This window comes from Periophthalmus magnuspinnatus, chromosome 17 (assembly GCF_009829125.3).
Source record: "Periophthalmus magnuspinnatus isolate fPerMag1 chromosome 17, fPerMag1.2.pri, whole genome shotgun sequence".
In the NCBI taxonomy this organism is placed as follows: domain Eukaryota; kingdom Metazoa; phylum Chordata; class Actinopteri; order Gobiiformes; family Gobiidae; genus Periophthalmus; species Periophthalmus magnuspinnatus.
Genome location: NC_047142.1, coordinates 6,596,751 through 6,613,253, shown reverse-complemented (window position 1 = coordinate 6,613,253; position 16,503 = coordinate 6,596,751). Strand labels below are relative to the sequence as shown.

The following is a 16,503-nucleotide window of genomic DNA, read 5'->3' as shown; positions in this document are numbered from 1 at the left end:
CCACAGCTACCCTGAGGTAGACTGATGCAAACGAAACTGCAAATCTGTGCCACCAGCCCCTCCAACCACCATCAACAGTCACACACACGCACACACCACTTTCATACTAGGCATCATGGGTGAAGTGTGTTGCCTAAGGACACTGTGTCACCTGGTATTCCCTGGGGTGTCCCATCCAAGTGCTTCTGAGATATGACGAGAACAGGCTTTGACAAGGAGGTTTAGCAGTATGGGATTAAATTTATCTCTGTCTGAGTAAGTGGTGCCACTAAGACAAGTCAAAGATATGTGGAGAGGTGACCCCACTCAAATAAAAGAATGTTTTTCAGAGTCTTTATGAGCAATTAAAATACTTAACTCAAGTGTATAAATTTAAAGCCATACTACGAAACAAGCAAAGCATTTCCACTGAGGCAAGCAGATGGCGAGCCCCCCTTTGGAAAATTCATATTGCACTGCTAAATTTGTCAAGTCAGTTAATTCATTTGTGTATTTCCTTTATTGGAAGTCATTAAGAATCAAAGTTTCTACTTCAAGGGAGACTTAGTGCCAAATCATTGACGTCTGTGTGGTTGTGCGGAACATATGAATTTCTCATCATCAACATTATACAAGACGACTGTCCCCTGAAGTAAAGAGTACAGGCCTGTATATGGTGTTGTGGTGTCACTTCAAACAAGCAAGAAATTTGTTGCAGCATTTTTGAAAATGTTGATAAAGTGATCATTGATCTACTATAATAAAGTAAAATAAACAATCAAACACTTGTGTTTCCCATAAGAATTAAATAATAACTTTAAACAAACACTTTTGCCAAATTGTCAATGGAACTGTGGAACAATGGAAAAATATATCTATGCGATATCATTAAGGCCCTGACAGACAGATTAAAAACGTATGGGAATGGCTCAACAGTGGCGGATGTGAATCTGAAGACAGCTGGCATGACATGAGCAGTTTAAGAGTAGCAGTTATTAGTACAGTTTACTGACTTTTTTAATTGGGCAATTTATAATATCTATGTAATACCACTACTACGAATAATAAAAAAAATAAATAAAATTAAAAAATTAAAAAAAAATAAAATAATAAAATAATAATAATAATAATAATAATAATAATAATAATAATAATAATAATAATAATAATAACAATAATAATAACAATAATAATAATAATAATAATAATAATAATAATAATAATAATAATAATAATAATAATAATAATAATAATAATAATAATAATAATAATAATAATAATAATAATAATAATAATAATAATAATAATAATAATAATAATAATTTCTGCTTCAATTTGGGGGCTTTGGTGTTTGTTTCTGGTCGGGCGTTTTTTTATGTAGAACCAGTATGCGTAACCTGCTATTCACAATTGTTTTACGCTGTTAATTTCCCGTCACCGCGTCGTTGATACTTGTGCTGCGTAGTTTGCGTATAGAGGCGGCCATTGCAATACAGTGAAGCAAACACGGGGCGGTGGCTACAGTTAAGAATCTTTCTCCTTTTTTGTTATTTCAGTCTTAATTCTGTCATTACTATGGGTTGCTCAGAGTCGAGCTAATATTACTATGAAAAGGTGAATGTTGTGTGTGTCGCCCTGTGTCATTGTAAGGTGTAAACATGTCGCGGAGAAGAATCACACAAGAAACCTTTGATGCTGCTGTGAGGGAGAATATGGACGAGTTTGAGATGGGTCCTGCTGAGGCTCTCAGTGAAGCGGTGGAACAGTTTGAATCTCAAGGTAATCTATCACACTTTATTTTATGCACAAGTAAAACATACCATAGTGTTATAATACTGTTATAGCCTTAGTATAAGACAAATGTGTAAGATAAAGAAAATTCATTATGTTTTTTTAAATTTAGTCTTGTTGGGTTATTGTTCATATGGTCATACACACGCTTTTTTGCAGGTGTGGATCTTAGCTATATAGTTAAGGCTGTTCCAGCAGGTTCATGCGGTGACAAACAAGAAAACCATCTGGTGTTGCAGGTCAGTGATGTTTACATGTTTTGGGATCTAAGATTATAAAGTGCACACTCAACTTCTGTATTCTCTCTTATCCACAGGCACTAGAGTCCATCCGTATTGGAAAAAACTTGGAAACATTATCAGACATCAAGCAGTTCACTGAGCAGTGTTCATTTGGGTTTGCTCAGAGATATCTGGCTGCTCAAAAAGGAGCATATGCTATAATTTTTTCATTTTGTAAAAATAGTGTCGAGGCACACGATGCAGTATTGGCTGGCCTGTTAGCACTAGCTGCTCTAAGTGATGGACAACCAGACTTACTGGATGCAGACGGACAACAGTTTCTCTTGGACATCCTCAAAAAATACCAGGACAGTTCAACTGTTCTATGTGCAGCTATTTGTGCAGTGCGACATTGCTGTTTGAAACATGAGCAGAACAGACAGGATCTGATCAAAGGGGGTGTTCTGGCTTTACTCACCGGAGCAATAACACAACACAGTGAATGTGCTGAACTGGTTAAAGGGGCATCTGCAGCTCTAAGGGTCATGACTTTTGATGATGATGTCAGAGTTACCTTTGGACATGCTCATGAACATGCCAAGATGATTGTCCTGGAGCATAATGGCCTTAAGGTGCTGACAGATGCTGCCAAAGGTAAAGCCAGAGAGTCCTTAAAATGGTATAGTTTTTTTGCTTCTTGCTGTTCAAGTACATTTGTTTATTTTGTCTTTTTCAGCGCACTTTAATAATACCTCTGTACTGAGTGAACTTTGTGCAACTTTGTCTCACCTGGCTGTTAGAAATGAGTTTTGTCAAGATATCTGTGACCTGGGAGGGTTGAAACTTATCATGACATTGCTTGCAGACAATTATGAATCACAGGTATCATCAAGAACCTGCTTTCAATAATAATCAATATAGCCTAATGTAGTTTTCTAACATATCTTTTATGTTTGTTCAACTACACACTGTGTTAGGAATTGGTCCGGCAGGTCTTAAGTGCCATACGTGCAATTGCAGGAAATGATGATGTGAAAGATGCAGTCGTAAATGCCGGTGGAGTACAGCTTATTGTCATTGCTATGGATAGACACATGGGCAATGCTTCTGTGAGTAAAACCGCATCACAATGGTTAACACATGTCTTTAAAATTTGATTACATTTAAACGATTCATTTCAGGTATGTGAGCAAGGGTGTGCGTGTCTCTCTGTGCTTGCTCTGCGTAAACCTAACAACTGTAAAGTTATCATGGAAGATGGTGGGACTATGGCTGCTGTGCAAGCTATGAAGACACACCCTGATGCAGTCAATGTCCAGGTAATGTCTGTTTCAAAAAGCATGAGAGTATGCCCATCCCTGTTCTGTTTTTGTATTTTTTTCCTTCTATTTGGTATTACAGAAACAAGCATGCATGGTGCTGAGAAATGTTGTTTCACGGATGCAAAACTACAGTCAAGCAATCCTGGAGATGGGAGCAGAACCCCTCATTGCTCAAGCCCTTCATAGCCACAAGGACTGTAATGATGTTGGTAAAGCAGCGCTCCGAGATTTGGGCTGCCAAGTGGAACTACGGGAGCTGTGGACTGGCAAACATGGTGGCATTACTAACTGAGAATAAAATAAAAGCAGGTTCATTTCTTTGTTTTTGTGCAGCAGTGATGAAATGGGTGACTTATTGTGAATATAGGAACCTGTAATTAAAGTGGGTCCGAAACATGTTGGGTTGTACGTTTTTTGTTTTTTTTTGTAATAGGAAATAATTAAATATTTTGGATATTGTGGTTATATATGAATGGGAGAGGATGAATAGAGTAGATCAGCACAAATGATGCTGGGTTTTAAAAAAAACAACCAAACTACAGTGGTTGTTTAATGCAGCATATGTACAGCTCAATGTCGCACCGCTGCACAAAGAATCGTTTTCTTTAGTTTCTGTTTTGTTGAACTGTTCGGACCCACCCTGTCGATGTCTACGCCTCTCATTGAACCTATCAAAGCGTCTCGATTCCTCTGGACTACATTACCCATGATTCCTTGCGCTCGTCCTTGCCAAACAAACCAGAGTGTACTGGGCACACGCAGGCTGCATACTGACAGCAGGGATCGACACAAACATGTTGATTAAAACAAATTGGGCATCGTCAACATGAAGAACATTGGAAAACGGAGCCTTCAGAATAAGGTCTTTGTAGGATCACTAGTTTGAAACAGAAAAAAAGTAGTAGTAGTAGAGTTTTTCTGCATGTTTGTAACCTAATGGTGGCTAGCCGTTAGCAGACATTATCTGAACTTGCCATCACGCAACTAATAACGTTTTTGTCACAAAATATAACACAGATCAGAAAGATGTAAACACGCCCATAATCTCGATGTTTACGACGAAACTTAGAAGGTAAGAAACTCAGATATTGAAATGAAATTCCACTCGCAGATTGTTCGTATTATTCCAGTGAGGTTCACCCAGTTCACCCAGTCCAAAAACCTGCTGAGTGTCTTTACTATTTAGACTGGTCCCCGCACTTTATTTTTGTCACTTCTGGTAGATGGTCATTATTTGGTCAGTTTTTTAGCCTTACAGAACAATTTACTTGTATTCTTTTTCAGATAATTTTCCTTTCATGTGTTGTTTTTAGCAGTGCTTGAATAAAGGGTTGGTAGTTCATTGATTGTCCTTGGTGCAGGCCATAACGCACAGAAAGAACTAGATATAAATACACGAACAGAGGTGGTTGTGTGGGGACTGCTGCTTGTATCTGTATTTTAAGCTTTGCTGAGGCAAAGACCTTTCACCTGCAAGTCCTCAACTTAGCCCCAGTCTACCCTGTGCTTTGTAATAAAACCCATAAAAGCTTTCTGTTATAACTTGTTCTTGAGAATGTAACTCCTTGTTATCCTTTGTTGTTCCATACTTCCTACTCAAGTGCTCATTTTCCTGTTTAACAGAGTAACCCTACAAAAACTATTATGTCCAGTGAGTGTATGCCATATATGGATAACAATAAACTAACGTGTCTACGGTGTATTGGCCTGGTGACATTATAATACAGTATTATTGTACAGATGCTACAGAGCTGTGCATTGTACAACCTCATAGCATTCCAAATATCTCTACCACAGCTAAGATTCATTAAAAAAAACAAAGTTAATGTAATTGTGCCGTGTTCTTAATGACATTTTATTGCTGCTGCTAACTGAAGTGAATTCTATGGACTTTTGCTTTGTACAGATACAGTTCCTGCATGTGGGACCCTACTGGTGAACTGATGTAGAGTGCTCTGTGAATAGTTTCTAAAGATGGGGAGCGGAATTCAGGAACAACGAGCACCGCTTACTCAAGGAGAGGTGCTGCCACGTGCATCCTCTTCCACCTCTGAGGCATGTTTTTCTTAATTTAAACAATCAACATCGATGTCCATGTACAGTTTAGAATTATATAACAGTTATATATTATAATGGTTTGTCTATGCCCTTATGACCTTTGACCTAGTAAAATGATGACACTTGTGGTTGGATAGTTGTGGATTGCTAATAAGTACTTTAGTACTCTAGTTACACATTAGCTTTTACTAACTGTGTTATGACATTTTAGAGCTTGAAGCAGACCCGCTCTGTGCTCAATTCTCTCTTCTCTGGGGCCTTGGCTGGGGCAGTGGCCAAAACTGCAGTGGCCCCCTTGGACAGAACAAAAATCATCTTCCAAGGCAAGTAGTGTTCACATCTGCTCCAAATCTGGGTTGCTCTGGGATGATTAAGGATTAGGGATCTAACAAAAAGGTTTTAAGGTTAAAATGCACTCACCATCTCTGATTACAGTTTATTTATACTGCACATGGTTTGTTTTTTAGTGTCTTCAGCAAGATTTTCTGCCAAGGTAAAATATGTTTTGTTGTGATTCGTGGGAATGTATTATACCATTATACCACTATTCTTATATAAAAATACCTGTATTATTTTTAAATTCACCCAAAACTATTCTTCAATTTTGTTGTCAACTTGTCAGGAGGCCTATAGGTTGATTTACCGCACTTACCGTAAGGATGGCTTCTTCAGTTTGTGGAGAGGAAACTCTGCCACTATGGTACGAGTCATCCCATATGCTGCCATTCAGTTCTGTGCACATGAGCAGTACAAGATACTGCTGGGAGGATATTATGGTTTTCAGGGCAAGTAAGTGCTTAACACGTTCAATGATTAAACATTTTTAACACGTGAGTTTTGCATAATAACAAAAAATAAAATACAACTTTTTTTTTATTTTTTTTATTCCTTTTTTTCAGAGTTCTACCTCCAATTCAAAGGTTCTTTGCTGGGTCACTGGCTGGGACGACTGCTGCTATGCTAACATATCCCCTGGACATGGTGCGTGCCAGAATGGCAGTAACACCAAAAGAGATGTAAGGGCCTTTGAAGTTATTCATGTTTATAGACCATTATATCGATATATTTATAGACCATTGTAGTCATCTCGTACCAAACAATCTATATATGTTGTACTTCCAGGTACAGTAACATCTTACATGTGTTTGTACGTATATCCCGAGAAGAGGGCTTGAAAACATTGTATCGAGGCTTTACCCCCACGTTGCTGGGAGTTGTGCCATACGCTGGCCTGAGTTTCTTCACCTATGAAACACTAAAAAAGTTACATGCAGGTACTGCCCTGATTCTGCTATAACCCCCCTATGTTTAGACACTAAACATAATATACCTTACAGAGCGCAGCGGGCGGGCTCAGCCTTACTCTTATGAGCGCCTGGCCTTTGGGGCATGTGCGGGTTTGATCGGACAGTCTGCCTCTTACCCTCTGGATGTGGTCCGAAGGCGCATGCAGACAGCAGGAGTCACTGGGCACACCTACGGCACCATCCTGAGCACAATGAGGGAGATAGTGGCTGAGGAGGGTGTCGTCCGAGGACTCTACAAAGGTCTCAGTATGAACTGGGTCAAGGGTCCCATAGCAGTAGGGATAAGCTTCACTACTTTTGATTTAACCCAGATTCTTTTGAGAAAGCTCCATCAAATGGGTTACACAAGTCGATAATAATGAGTAAAGGGAAACAAGGTGAAGGGAGTCGATTCACACTGAGTTTCTTTTGACTGGGAACTTTGAACCGATACAAAGCACATATTGGCTCAGGAGGAGTGGATACTTTTAGTCTATTCTCTCACTCACTTTCTCATTGAGTACAAAGGGATTGTTCCCTATAAATGTGAGAACTGGACATGGTACAGAATATCTGTACGCAAGTGCAATATGCCAAAGTAAAAATTACACACACATGTCTGGGAGTCTACTGCACACCTTTGGTCATCAGAGATTTTAATGTCCGCTGCCTTGTACAGAACAATACTACATGAGTATTAACGTTATTTATGAGTGATAAAATGCTTAACCATGCACACTGGTAACAACATTGCTATTGTATTGTTGTGATAATGCCGCAGAATACAAGAGTTGTATTGTATTTTATGTGCCATTTTTTGCAAAGTGTGAAATTTTTACCATAGATTAAGTATATTCAGCAACAGCTTAGTTGAGGTATCAGGGGTTACTGTGTAAATTCATGAATTAATCTGTGGTATTCTTAATTTAAAGGTGATACAGTTACACTAAAGTTCTTCCATTATCCGAGCTGCTTCTTTTAACATGGTAGTTTTGAGAATAGACTCTCACATGGACTAGTCTGACTGACAGTACAGAGACAGTGGAATCACTGTGTAGCATTTTACCTCACTGTCTGTATCTGGACAGACATGTATCTGTTTCTCACAAGGAAATGCATTTTGTAAAGCAAAACTTTGTTGATGGACTTTGGAGCCAGTGAAGTGTCAATAGTCTCTATAATTAGGTAGAACAGATTGGAGGCTGAGCTGAATGAGCAGCTGGGAGCATAGTTGAGTGGAGCAGAAGCCACTGAAGAATGTATGACAATAAAAGCACATCTCCGGCCCAGCAGCTGAAAAATCCAAGGGCATGTTGACATTTTAGTGCTGTCGACAAACGCAGATCCTGAAATCTATTATTTTTAATTTGCTTCATTGGTGTCCAAAACGTTTGTTTTCTGTTTTATAACTGTATGTTTGGATTGATGTTATACACTGGCACAAACCACCAGCACAGCATGTTATTGGTAGAATGTGGACACACAGAGCTGTCAAGTACCATCTTATTTCTCACATTTGTCCTGGACTCATTGTTATTAGCCCTGTATAGCTGACTGTACTGTTTCAACAGATGGATTAGCCTGAGTTTATATTGTTTTAAAAACTTCAATTTAAACAAGAGGAAATGGAGTAACAATCGACATTGTTCCAATAGGAGCCCAGAGATGTGCTGCTGTAAAGTTATGTGCTGAATTAACTTTTACTCTTAAGTGCCTAATGAGAAAAACTAAAATGTTTTACTGTGACTGAGCTACTCACAAAAGTGTTTCCTTTTTTACATTTAGGCTACAGGTTAATGTAGTTTTTAATCTTAGATTATTGACCGAATGTCTGAAATCAGGTGAATTTAAATGCACAACAACTGCCTTTCAATGTATTGCTGCATTTTAAAAAAAGATTATCAAGTGGCCTCTAAGGCCTTAAGAAACTATTGTTTTTTTGTTTGTTTTTTCTTCTAAAGTGTGAAAAACAATCATGCAAGTAATGCCAAAACCTATGTCGAATCTAAACTTGCTCCAAATGACTCCCTAAATCTACATGAAAGCATAATTTAATGAAATGATTTGCACATGACAGATGCAAGTGTTGTAGTGTGGGGGCTGTCTATCGTCTCCTTGACTGTTTGCATGTTCAGTGAATTGTGTTTTGTTTTAGTGAAGCATTTGCGCCAAGTGAATGTACTAAACCTCATCTATGAGCGGGTTTACTGAATAAATGTAGAGTTTATATAACCCAACGTTGTATATTATCAAGACTTTTTACTCTGTACAAGAACAGCAGGAGAATAAACGTAGCTTAAAAAAAAGACCTAAATCTAAATATATAACGTCCATGAGGAGCCTGATGGTTTGTTCTGCTCATCTGCAGGCGCCACATGGAAGATAAAGAAAAGACACAACCACACGAGGGCGCCATGGTCAAATAAATGGACCCAAATGGTTAATTTCTCTGTTGACAGTAGAGGGCGCTATAGGACAGTATTGAATACTGTGAGGGCCAGATGGGGCAAAGAGGGTCCACAAAACACGACCACAGCGCATTGAACTTGACCGTGACCGCTACGGCATTCAAGAAAATAACGTTTTATTCAATTATAATAGAAATAATTATTAATGAGCGTAATATGCTGTGCCTACAGCCTGAGTAAAATTACATTTAGATTTAAAATGATGAATTATTCTAGGCTTGTATGTCTTGAGTAGCTTATTATTATTATATCTGACACTAAGGCCGTCGTTTTTATTTTAAAATTTCACCGACTACATTGTTTTATTTTATGATTACACTGAAAATAAAACATGGTCTAGCTTCTTTGTGTGATGAATTCTGGGAACGTGGCAAAAAGAGGAGAGAAAAGAGCAGGAAAGAAAGGAGCTATAGGGAAGATAGAGGTCTAATTAGAGTGTGAAGGAGGGAGGGAGGAGGCTGTTAGAAGATGTGGTTGCTATAGATACTTGGCACGATGCCAGGTGGAGGCACAGCCAATTTACATTTATTCAGATGGAGGCTCCTCTCTCCCGCTCTTTTTCATTACAAAACAATAGGCTATATGACTGACGCTTTAAATATATTTTTAAATGTTTATAAAATCGATTTGATTCAATTTAAAGCCATGATATTTCCCAGAGTTAAACAGAGTTCTACAGGCCTGTGTCTGTAGCAAAAGGATTTGACAAGAATTGTGTTCTCTGTACAAGTTTAAAAAATAAAAATAAAAATCATCTTAATAACCATTTTTATTCGTTTTTATGTATTATTTCTAATATTATTCAAAAATAGAAAATAAAGTAAAATAGGCCTCTTAATTGTGGATGCTGCAGAGCTCTTTAATGCACTTCTATAACTGTCATAGCCTATTTACTCCAGCCTACGTGCTAAAGTACTTCAGTGTAATATAATAATTCAAATCTAACTTTATTCTGTTAAACAGTCACACATCAATTAATGAATACAGTTTGTAATACAGTTTACTCATACTGTCCTGATTAATTTTGAAAGTGCAATTATTAATTACATTATTTTTCTCATGAATCACATAAAACATTATTACTTGGTTTTAGATGACATCACAACATTCTGCTGCCCAGTAATATTTATGGAGGCAGCAAAAATAAATATTATTTCGATATTTGTCTTAATACAGTGAGACCTAGGGTCTGGAGACTAAAGGAAATGATCATGTTAAATTTCCAGTAATTTACTGTTAGATATTTCTGATAAGAATACCACACAATGAATAGACTAAATAGAATAAATCTGACTTTTGCCCTTCAGCAAACTAAAAATACTCATGTCTGAATTTAAACTAATGCACTTAAAACATTTTTAAAACAGCAACAGTTACAGAAAGAAGATGCAAATCCATTACTTCATTTTCTTTTATTAATAATCCATATACCAGAGCCATACTTTTATGACACATAGTACTGACATTTTTCTTCACAATAATATTTGTTATAGATATTTAGACAGACAGATAGACAGATAGATGGATAGAGAGAGAGAGAGAGAGAGAGAGAGAGAGAGAGAGAGAGAGAGAGAGAGAGAGAGAGAGAGAGAGAGAGATGAAACCATGAACAGCAATGTGCAAATAAAATCGTCCATCTTTTGACCGCCCAGTTCTTCATCTGGAAAAATAATAAATTCATATGTTTTAATTGTTTGACCAGTATCTGACACAGCAATTTAGTATTAAAACAAGACTAGAGTGTAGGAGGCTGTCCCTGTCCATACTAATCTTTCCTCTACCTGTGCAAACCCCACTATCCTGCTGCAAAAATACTACTTTGCAATGTCACAGCTGCACAGATCTTTAACCAATGCATTGAAATAAAAAAAGTTCTCTGCACATTAGGATGCTTCACACTTGCGCAATCACCACATCAAAATTAGGACTTAACTCAGAGCTAAACCTTTAGAAGACCAGGATTAAATCAAGACTAGAGAAGAACCAAACCAACATCAGCAATAATGGGCTGAAACCAGAACCAAACCAGGACAAGTGTGAATGCACCCTTAGTTGGGGTGTGGGGGACTAGACCACAGTCTCCCAGGACAGTTGTTCTGTTTCAGACATTGGGATAATATAAAGGCCCATAAGAGGCCCCTGCATTACTCTCCTGGACTCTCCCTCTGTCCACACTGCCCCATGTAATATGTGTGAGACAGAGAAGTCCACATCAATACTGAAAATTTCTAGATCATTGGTGAAATTAAAGAAATGGTTGTGTTGTATTTAAAATAGTTTTTGACCACAGATTTTTATTATACAGATAATAATATAAGGAAATATCATGTTTCACACTATATCCTTGAGTGACAAAAATAAAACTAGATATGAAAAAATATGCAAATAAATATATGTATATATTGTGAGTAAGCATCCTCAACCTAAGCCTCAACTCAACTTTGAAAGACCAAAACCAAAAAAACGGCAAACGCTATATAGTTTTTAATTTTTTTTTTCTTGAGACAATACACTATATAAACGCTCTCTCAAAGTCAGGCCTTAGACATTTTAATAGAAACTTGAAGAATCTGAAGTGTTGAGTGGTGTGAAGAAGGCTGCTTTTTCTGTACCTCTCCCCCTCTTTCGATTCTCACACTCTCGTACTCTGCCGACATTGTGTCCATCCAACAAAGACGTCCCCACAGCCCCCTCATTATAAATACATGTCATTGGATCACAGCTCCTCTGAATCCCTGAGTCTGCTGCGCTCTAAGTGGCCGTGACTGAGCCCTGAATGGGTGGCCGGGCGACAACTTACACCAATAGACACCAAAGACCTGAGCTTCGGGCTTCTGGGAATGAAAACCTTGCAGTGGGATGGGGTCACAGGGCGGCGGCGCACTGTCTCTTACATGTGTACGCTTTTGCACAATGTGGATATTTTCTGTATGCTGTACAGTGGTGAACTAATGAAAGGGAGGATCTTTCTTTTATTTTATTTTAAGGCAATTCCGTTCAAAAGAGTTAACTGTTTGTGAACAAGGTTTGCAACAAATCTGGGCCAATACTTTTTCCTGCTGTCTCAACAACAAAATTATATATAAAATGTTTCAGGCTGCTACAGGATAGATACTGTGTGTGTGTCTGTGTGTGTATGTGTGTGTGCATGTGTGTTTTTAGCTCTCATTTTGTTGACAAAATTGAAAAGTGTCTTTGTCCCTCTGGAACCTCAAACCAGGGCACAGTATTGTACATTCATCTCTTCTTTCTATTTCTGAGTCGAAGCTGGTGTTTGTACCTGGTACAACAGAATTTTCCCATTCACCTGTTCTTCTGGCAGTAATATCTCTATATGACCATTGTGATATCACTACTATTTTCTTACTGTAGTAGCCATGCCTCCCTATTGTTCTTATACGCACTGATATGAAGCTGCTTTAAAAACGAATGTGGAGTTTAGGAAACTGCCTAATCAAACAAAAATGGGGAATAGGGTCTGTCTGAGTGAACACATATGTTCTCTAAAAGTACACATATAATATTTCTGCTTTCGCAATTTCACAAAAAAATCTAATTTCTGTGCAAAAAATAAACACCCTTCTTTTGGACAAAACATAGTCGTCTTAATGGAAGCTTAACATATGAACATAAAACAAAATTCTAAATTCTACACTGGACCAGTGGGACCGGTTTTGGGACAATCGAGGTACTGGGAGAAGCGGTTCCTTTCTGTAGGGCTAATGAAGCCTGCATCCACATGCAGAAAGGCATGCTGGGAGCTAGCCCTGCACTGTCACCCATTCACACACATCCGCCTCTCTCATGATGAGGTAAATCCCTTAAAGGAGCAGCAAAACTACCTCATACTTTCAGGCCTATCGACATCTATGTTTAATACTTCCCCATGTGATTACTGTCATTATTTGATTTAGGTCATGGCTATTTCCTCTTTGAATCAAACTTGGATTATGTAGCCTCCACAGAATAACCCTGAAAATAACTATATTTACAAATGCGTTTGGTTCCAAATGTGTGCACGATGCAGTCAATGACTTGCACATCAGTTTTGTTGAAATTGAAAGCGGCATGACTACACAACTCTGTAGATGTTTGTGTGCAGTGTTTTAAGTTTCCTCACAAATTTAACAAATGAATTAAAAATGAACAAAAAACATACACAAGAATTACAGAAGATAGGTAGTTATCCAAAATAAGCGTTATACTGTCATTGCCTGTCAGTGAAATGTGGTACATCAGTTTTGAAGTGAAACAAAGACAGCTAGAGTCTGAGCCCAACATGTCAGTCAGAGGAGAAATGTCACAGAAAGCAGAGTTGAAGAGGAAAGGCTCCTGACAACACAATCACACTTTCAGCAGGGGGGTCTGACTTTAGGCTGTCTGTCTGCTACCATGAGCCCACTGCACATGATGGAGGAGCTCTCTCTTGTCCAAGTCACCAGCCTACAGACTAGTCCCTTTTTGAGCATCCCAGACTGAGCCAACAAAAGGCAGCAGTGCTCCTCAAACAGCCTAAACTTCATTAGCATCCCGCTAGTCCCAGACAACCAAGAGACTGCTCAGTCACCCACACGCATGTGCCAGACAGCCCCTCCACTGGCCTTGACCCATGAACTCTAGGTTCCTCTTTCACCTGCTACAACTGCATTCATGCTAACAGCGCCGTCTCACCAGCAGCCCACTGTTCTACATATGTTCTCCATACATTCCCACACTCCAGACTCAGACCTCCAGACTGGGAAATGATGACTCTATAAACACCACACTATTCATGAGGGACATTATGCATAAGTGCATTGTGACTCTGTCTGCATGTCTGACTATTCAGAGCACTTTGTTTTCATAACTTTATCAGAAGCAGCGGGGAGTTGTAATCCTCATATTGGAAACCTCATTTCTTATCACTTAAACTTCTACGTCACTTATCACTAGTGGCGATATACAAAAAAATCAAGTCTATAGATGATACATAAAAGGATGCAAGGGCAATGTAAAACCTATAACTCAAATTAGACTGAAAATGACTGCATACATGAACAATTCAAGACCAGCTATTGAAAAAGCTATAATTTGTTAATTCTATCCCCAGTATTTAACTTTTTAAAATATTCATCTGCCTGCTAGCCTGCTATTCCATTATAATTTATCCCCATGCAAAGGTTTCTAGCCGGCACATCAAGGGTAAACTTGCAATCGTCACCTCTTTCCTCTTCCTGATTCTTGGACCTATTGCCATTGGCTCAGCTGCATATTCTCCTTCTCATTGGTTGATCTAATGTGGAGAAACAGTGATGTAAAACATGGCTTGAGTGTAGTTTGAGTGTAATGTTATTGTGAGAAATGAGCCAGAGCCTGTTCCTGGTGCGCGGCAGATTACGTGGGCCGTGCTAGACGGTACCAGAGCAGCGGGCCTGGTCTACGGAGCCACACTTGTCTGTCACACAGCATATGGACACCCTAATCGCTCTATGCAAATGGCCCGACGCACAGACACATGTTCACAAATGCAGACAAACTACCCCCCTTTCAGGTCCCTCATTAATGGTTCCTTCTAAACCAGACACACTCCCCCTCCTCAAATAATAACCTCTCCACCCCCCGTTCCTCCAAAAAACAACCCCACAGTCTAGACCCTACAACCCACTCAACACCCCCCCCCCCATTCTTTCTATCTATCCACCCTCTTCACCCCAGCTCCCACGACCAGTAGTCAGACCTATGATTTGCGTGACCGCCATTTTGCTGCCCACTGTATGTCACAGCAGCCTTATTGGAAAGTGAATGCATTTGGCAGTTTGGCAGTCATGACTTAATGACTCTAATACATTTACATTTATTTATTATACAGTTAATATATAATGCTGGAATGCAAAAAACAATAACTCATTTATCTACAAATATTTTCCTCATTCTCAGCTTTAGTCGTTTAATAAATATTTACAAAGAATTGTACTGGGGATTTGAAACAACATATGCCACTTGACAGTTTGAATTGCATGGTCAATGACTCGTCCACAAACACCGTTGTGCATAAAAATGAGACTATTAGAGTAGATCTGTCTGGACTTAGTGGGGCCTTTGTATCCCTTTTTAATTAAGCAAGTCACTGCTTTTGTTTGCTTAAGGCCTCATCTGCGCATCATGTATGTCGCTGAAACCGTGCATGTGTGACAAAGTACTATCTGATTTAGAGGTGTCACGGCATACTCTTTTGTACAGTGCTGCATTTGCATGTACGGACACATGCAAACTACTGGACCATATGGCACAGTATAGGACAACCACAATATGGCTCCCCTAAACACCAATCAAGCCCGTTTACATGCATCTGATATCAAATGGCACATATTAACAGAAATCTGCTCACTTTCGATCACAGTTTCACCATGTAACAGCGTCGCCTTCAGAGATGTAATCATCATCAGAAACCTATGACACTTGGTTCGAGGTTATGCTAATGTAATTAGTATCAAATTGCATACGACAGCTAACGGACATGCACATGGCAACGACAGTAAGACACCCGACATGTTTGGCACAAAGGGAGACTGGCGGCCATTTTGTATAAGCCGGTGCCCATCTGGAAAAAGACACTGCATTCCCTTGACGACAGCAGCAGTTCCAGAGTGGGGCTCTAGTGCATTCTCATGTAACTCAATGGAAAACAGCATTCAAGGCCAAGCATGTCCACAACCTACTCAAATTCACACAAACCCTCGTTTCAATAATAGTATCTCTGCCAATGCTCTCTCCTCTAAATCGTGCAGAATTTAAATAGAAGTTGTTTTGAATGCATGAGTGCAATGCTTAAGTGTGCTAAAGCTCAGAAAAGATACTTGCCATTAAACCATCTCTTGAGTTGCACTGATGATTGTGTGTCCACATCTGCTGGTTCACTACTGACACTTTAAGAGTCATCAAATGAACAATGATTTCTGCTTACACAGATAGATACAGCCACCACAGCAAGACAGCAGAGAAGAAAATAAAGATAGTGATGTCTCTTTGTCAAATGTTAAAACTGAATTGGGAATAAACAATGGTTGAGCTTTGTATGAAGTGGGAGTCTAAAGCCAAACTTCCAGTGCAGTGCTTAAACAGCCAGAGGCAGAAGGTGGGGGGTATGTCAATCTTATGAAGAAAAAAATCAACAGAAGAGAGCAGTTTCCCTCATGGCAGTCTCAGTATTCGAGGATTATTTAGGGAGAAAACCACACACAGCTGTTCGGGTCTGCGAGGTCCAGAGCACGTTGGGGCAGCAGCTCAGAGGGGCAAACGGAGCCAGTCTTTCGGAGGTCCAGGCCCAGAGGCCACAGACAAACACTCGAGACTCCAGCCAGAGCCATGCCTGCTCCTGCTCGTATTGATTTCTCCTGAA

At 39.1% G+C, this 16,503-nt stretch overlaps 2 protein-coding genes across 3 annotated transcripts; both read left to right on the top strand.

Moving 5' to 3' along the window:
* Positions 1-1,453: 1,453 nt before the first annotated feature.
* armc6 (armadillo repeat containing 6) lies at positions 1,454-3,711 on the top strand. 2 transcript variants are annotated; one of them, XM_055228325.1, is made up of 8 exons: positions 1,460-1,502; positions 1,630-1,758; positions 1,930-2,009; positions 2,087-2,645; positions 2,728-2,873; positions 2,969-3,100; positions 3,173-3,310; positions 3,393-3,711. In XM_055228325.1, the coding sequence occupies exons 2-8, from the start codon at positions 1,638-1,640 to the stop codon at positions 3,603-3,605; spliced, it is 1,389 nt and encodes a 462-aa protein (XP_055084300.1). In that variant the 5' UTR covers positions 1,460-1,502; positions 1,630-1,637; the 3' UTR covers positions 3,606-3,711. The 2 variants fall into 2 exon arrangements, with proteins under 2 accessions (XP_033838879.1, XP_055084300.1); XM_033982988.2 differs by having other exon boundaries at positions 1,454-1,758.
* Positions 3,712-4,038: 327 nt separating this feature from the next.
* Positions 4,039-9,858, top strand: LOC117385621 (mitochondrial coenzyme A transporter SLC25A42). Its single transcript, XM_055228556.1, has 9 exons — positions 4,039-4,175; positions 4,331-4,385; positions 5,220-5,368; positions 5,583-5,694; positions 5,839-5,864; positions 5,994-6,160; positions 6,271-6,387; positions 6,494-6,645; positions 6,709-9,858. Exons 3-9 carry the CDS (start codon positions 5,288-5,290, stop codon positions 7,032-7,034), a joined length of 981 nt encoding a protein of 326 aa, XP_055084531.1. The 5' UTR covers positions 4,039-4,175; positions 4,331-4,385; positions 5,220-5,287; the 3' UTR covers positions 7,035-9,858.
* The last annotated feature ends 6,645 nt before the right edge of the window (positions 9,859-16,503 follow it).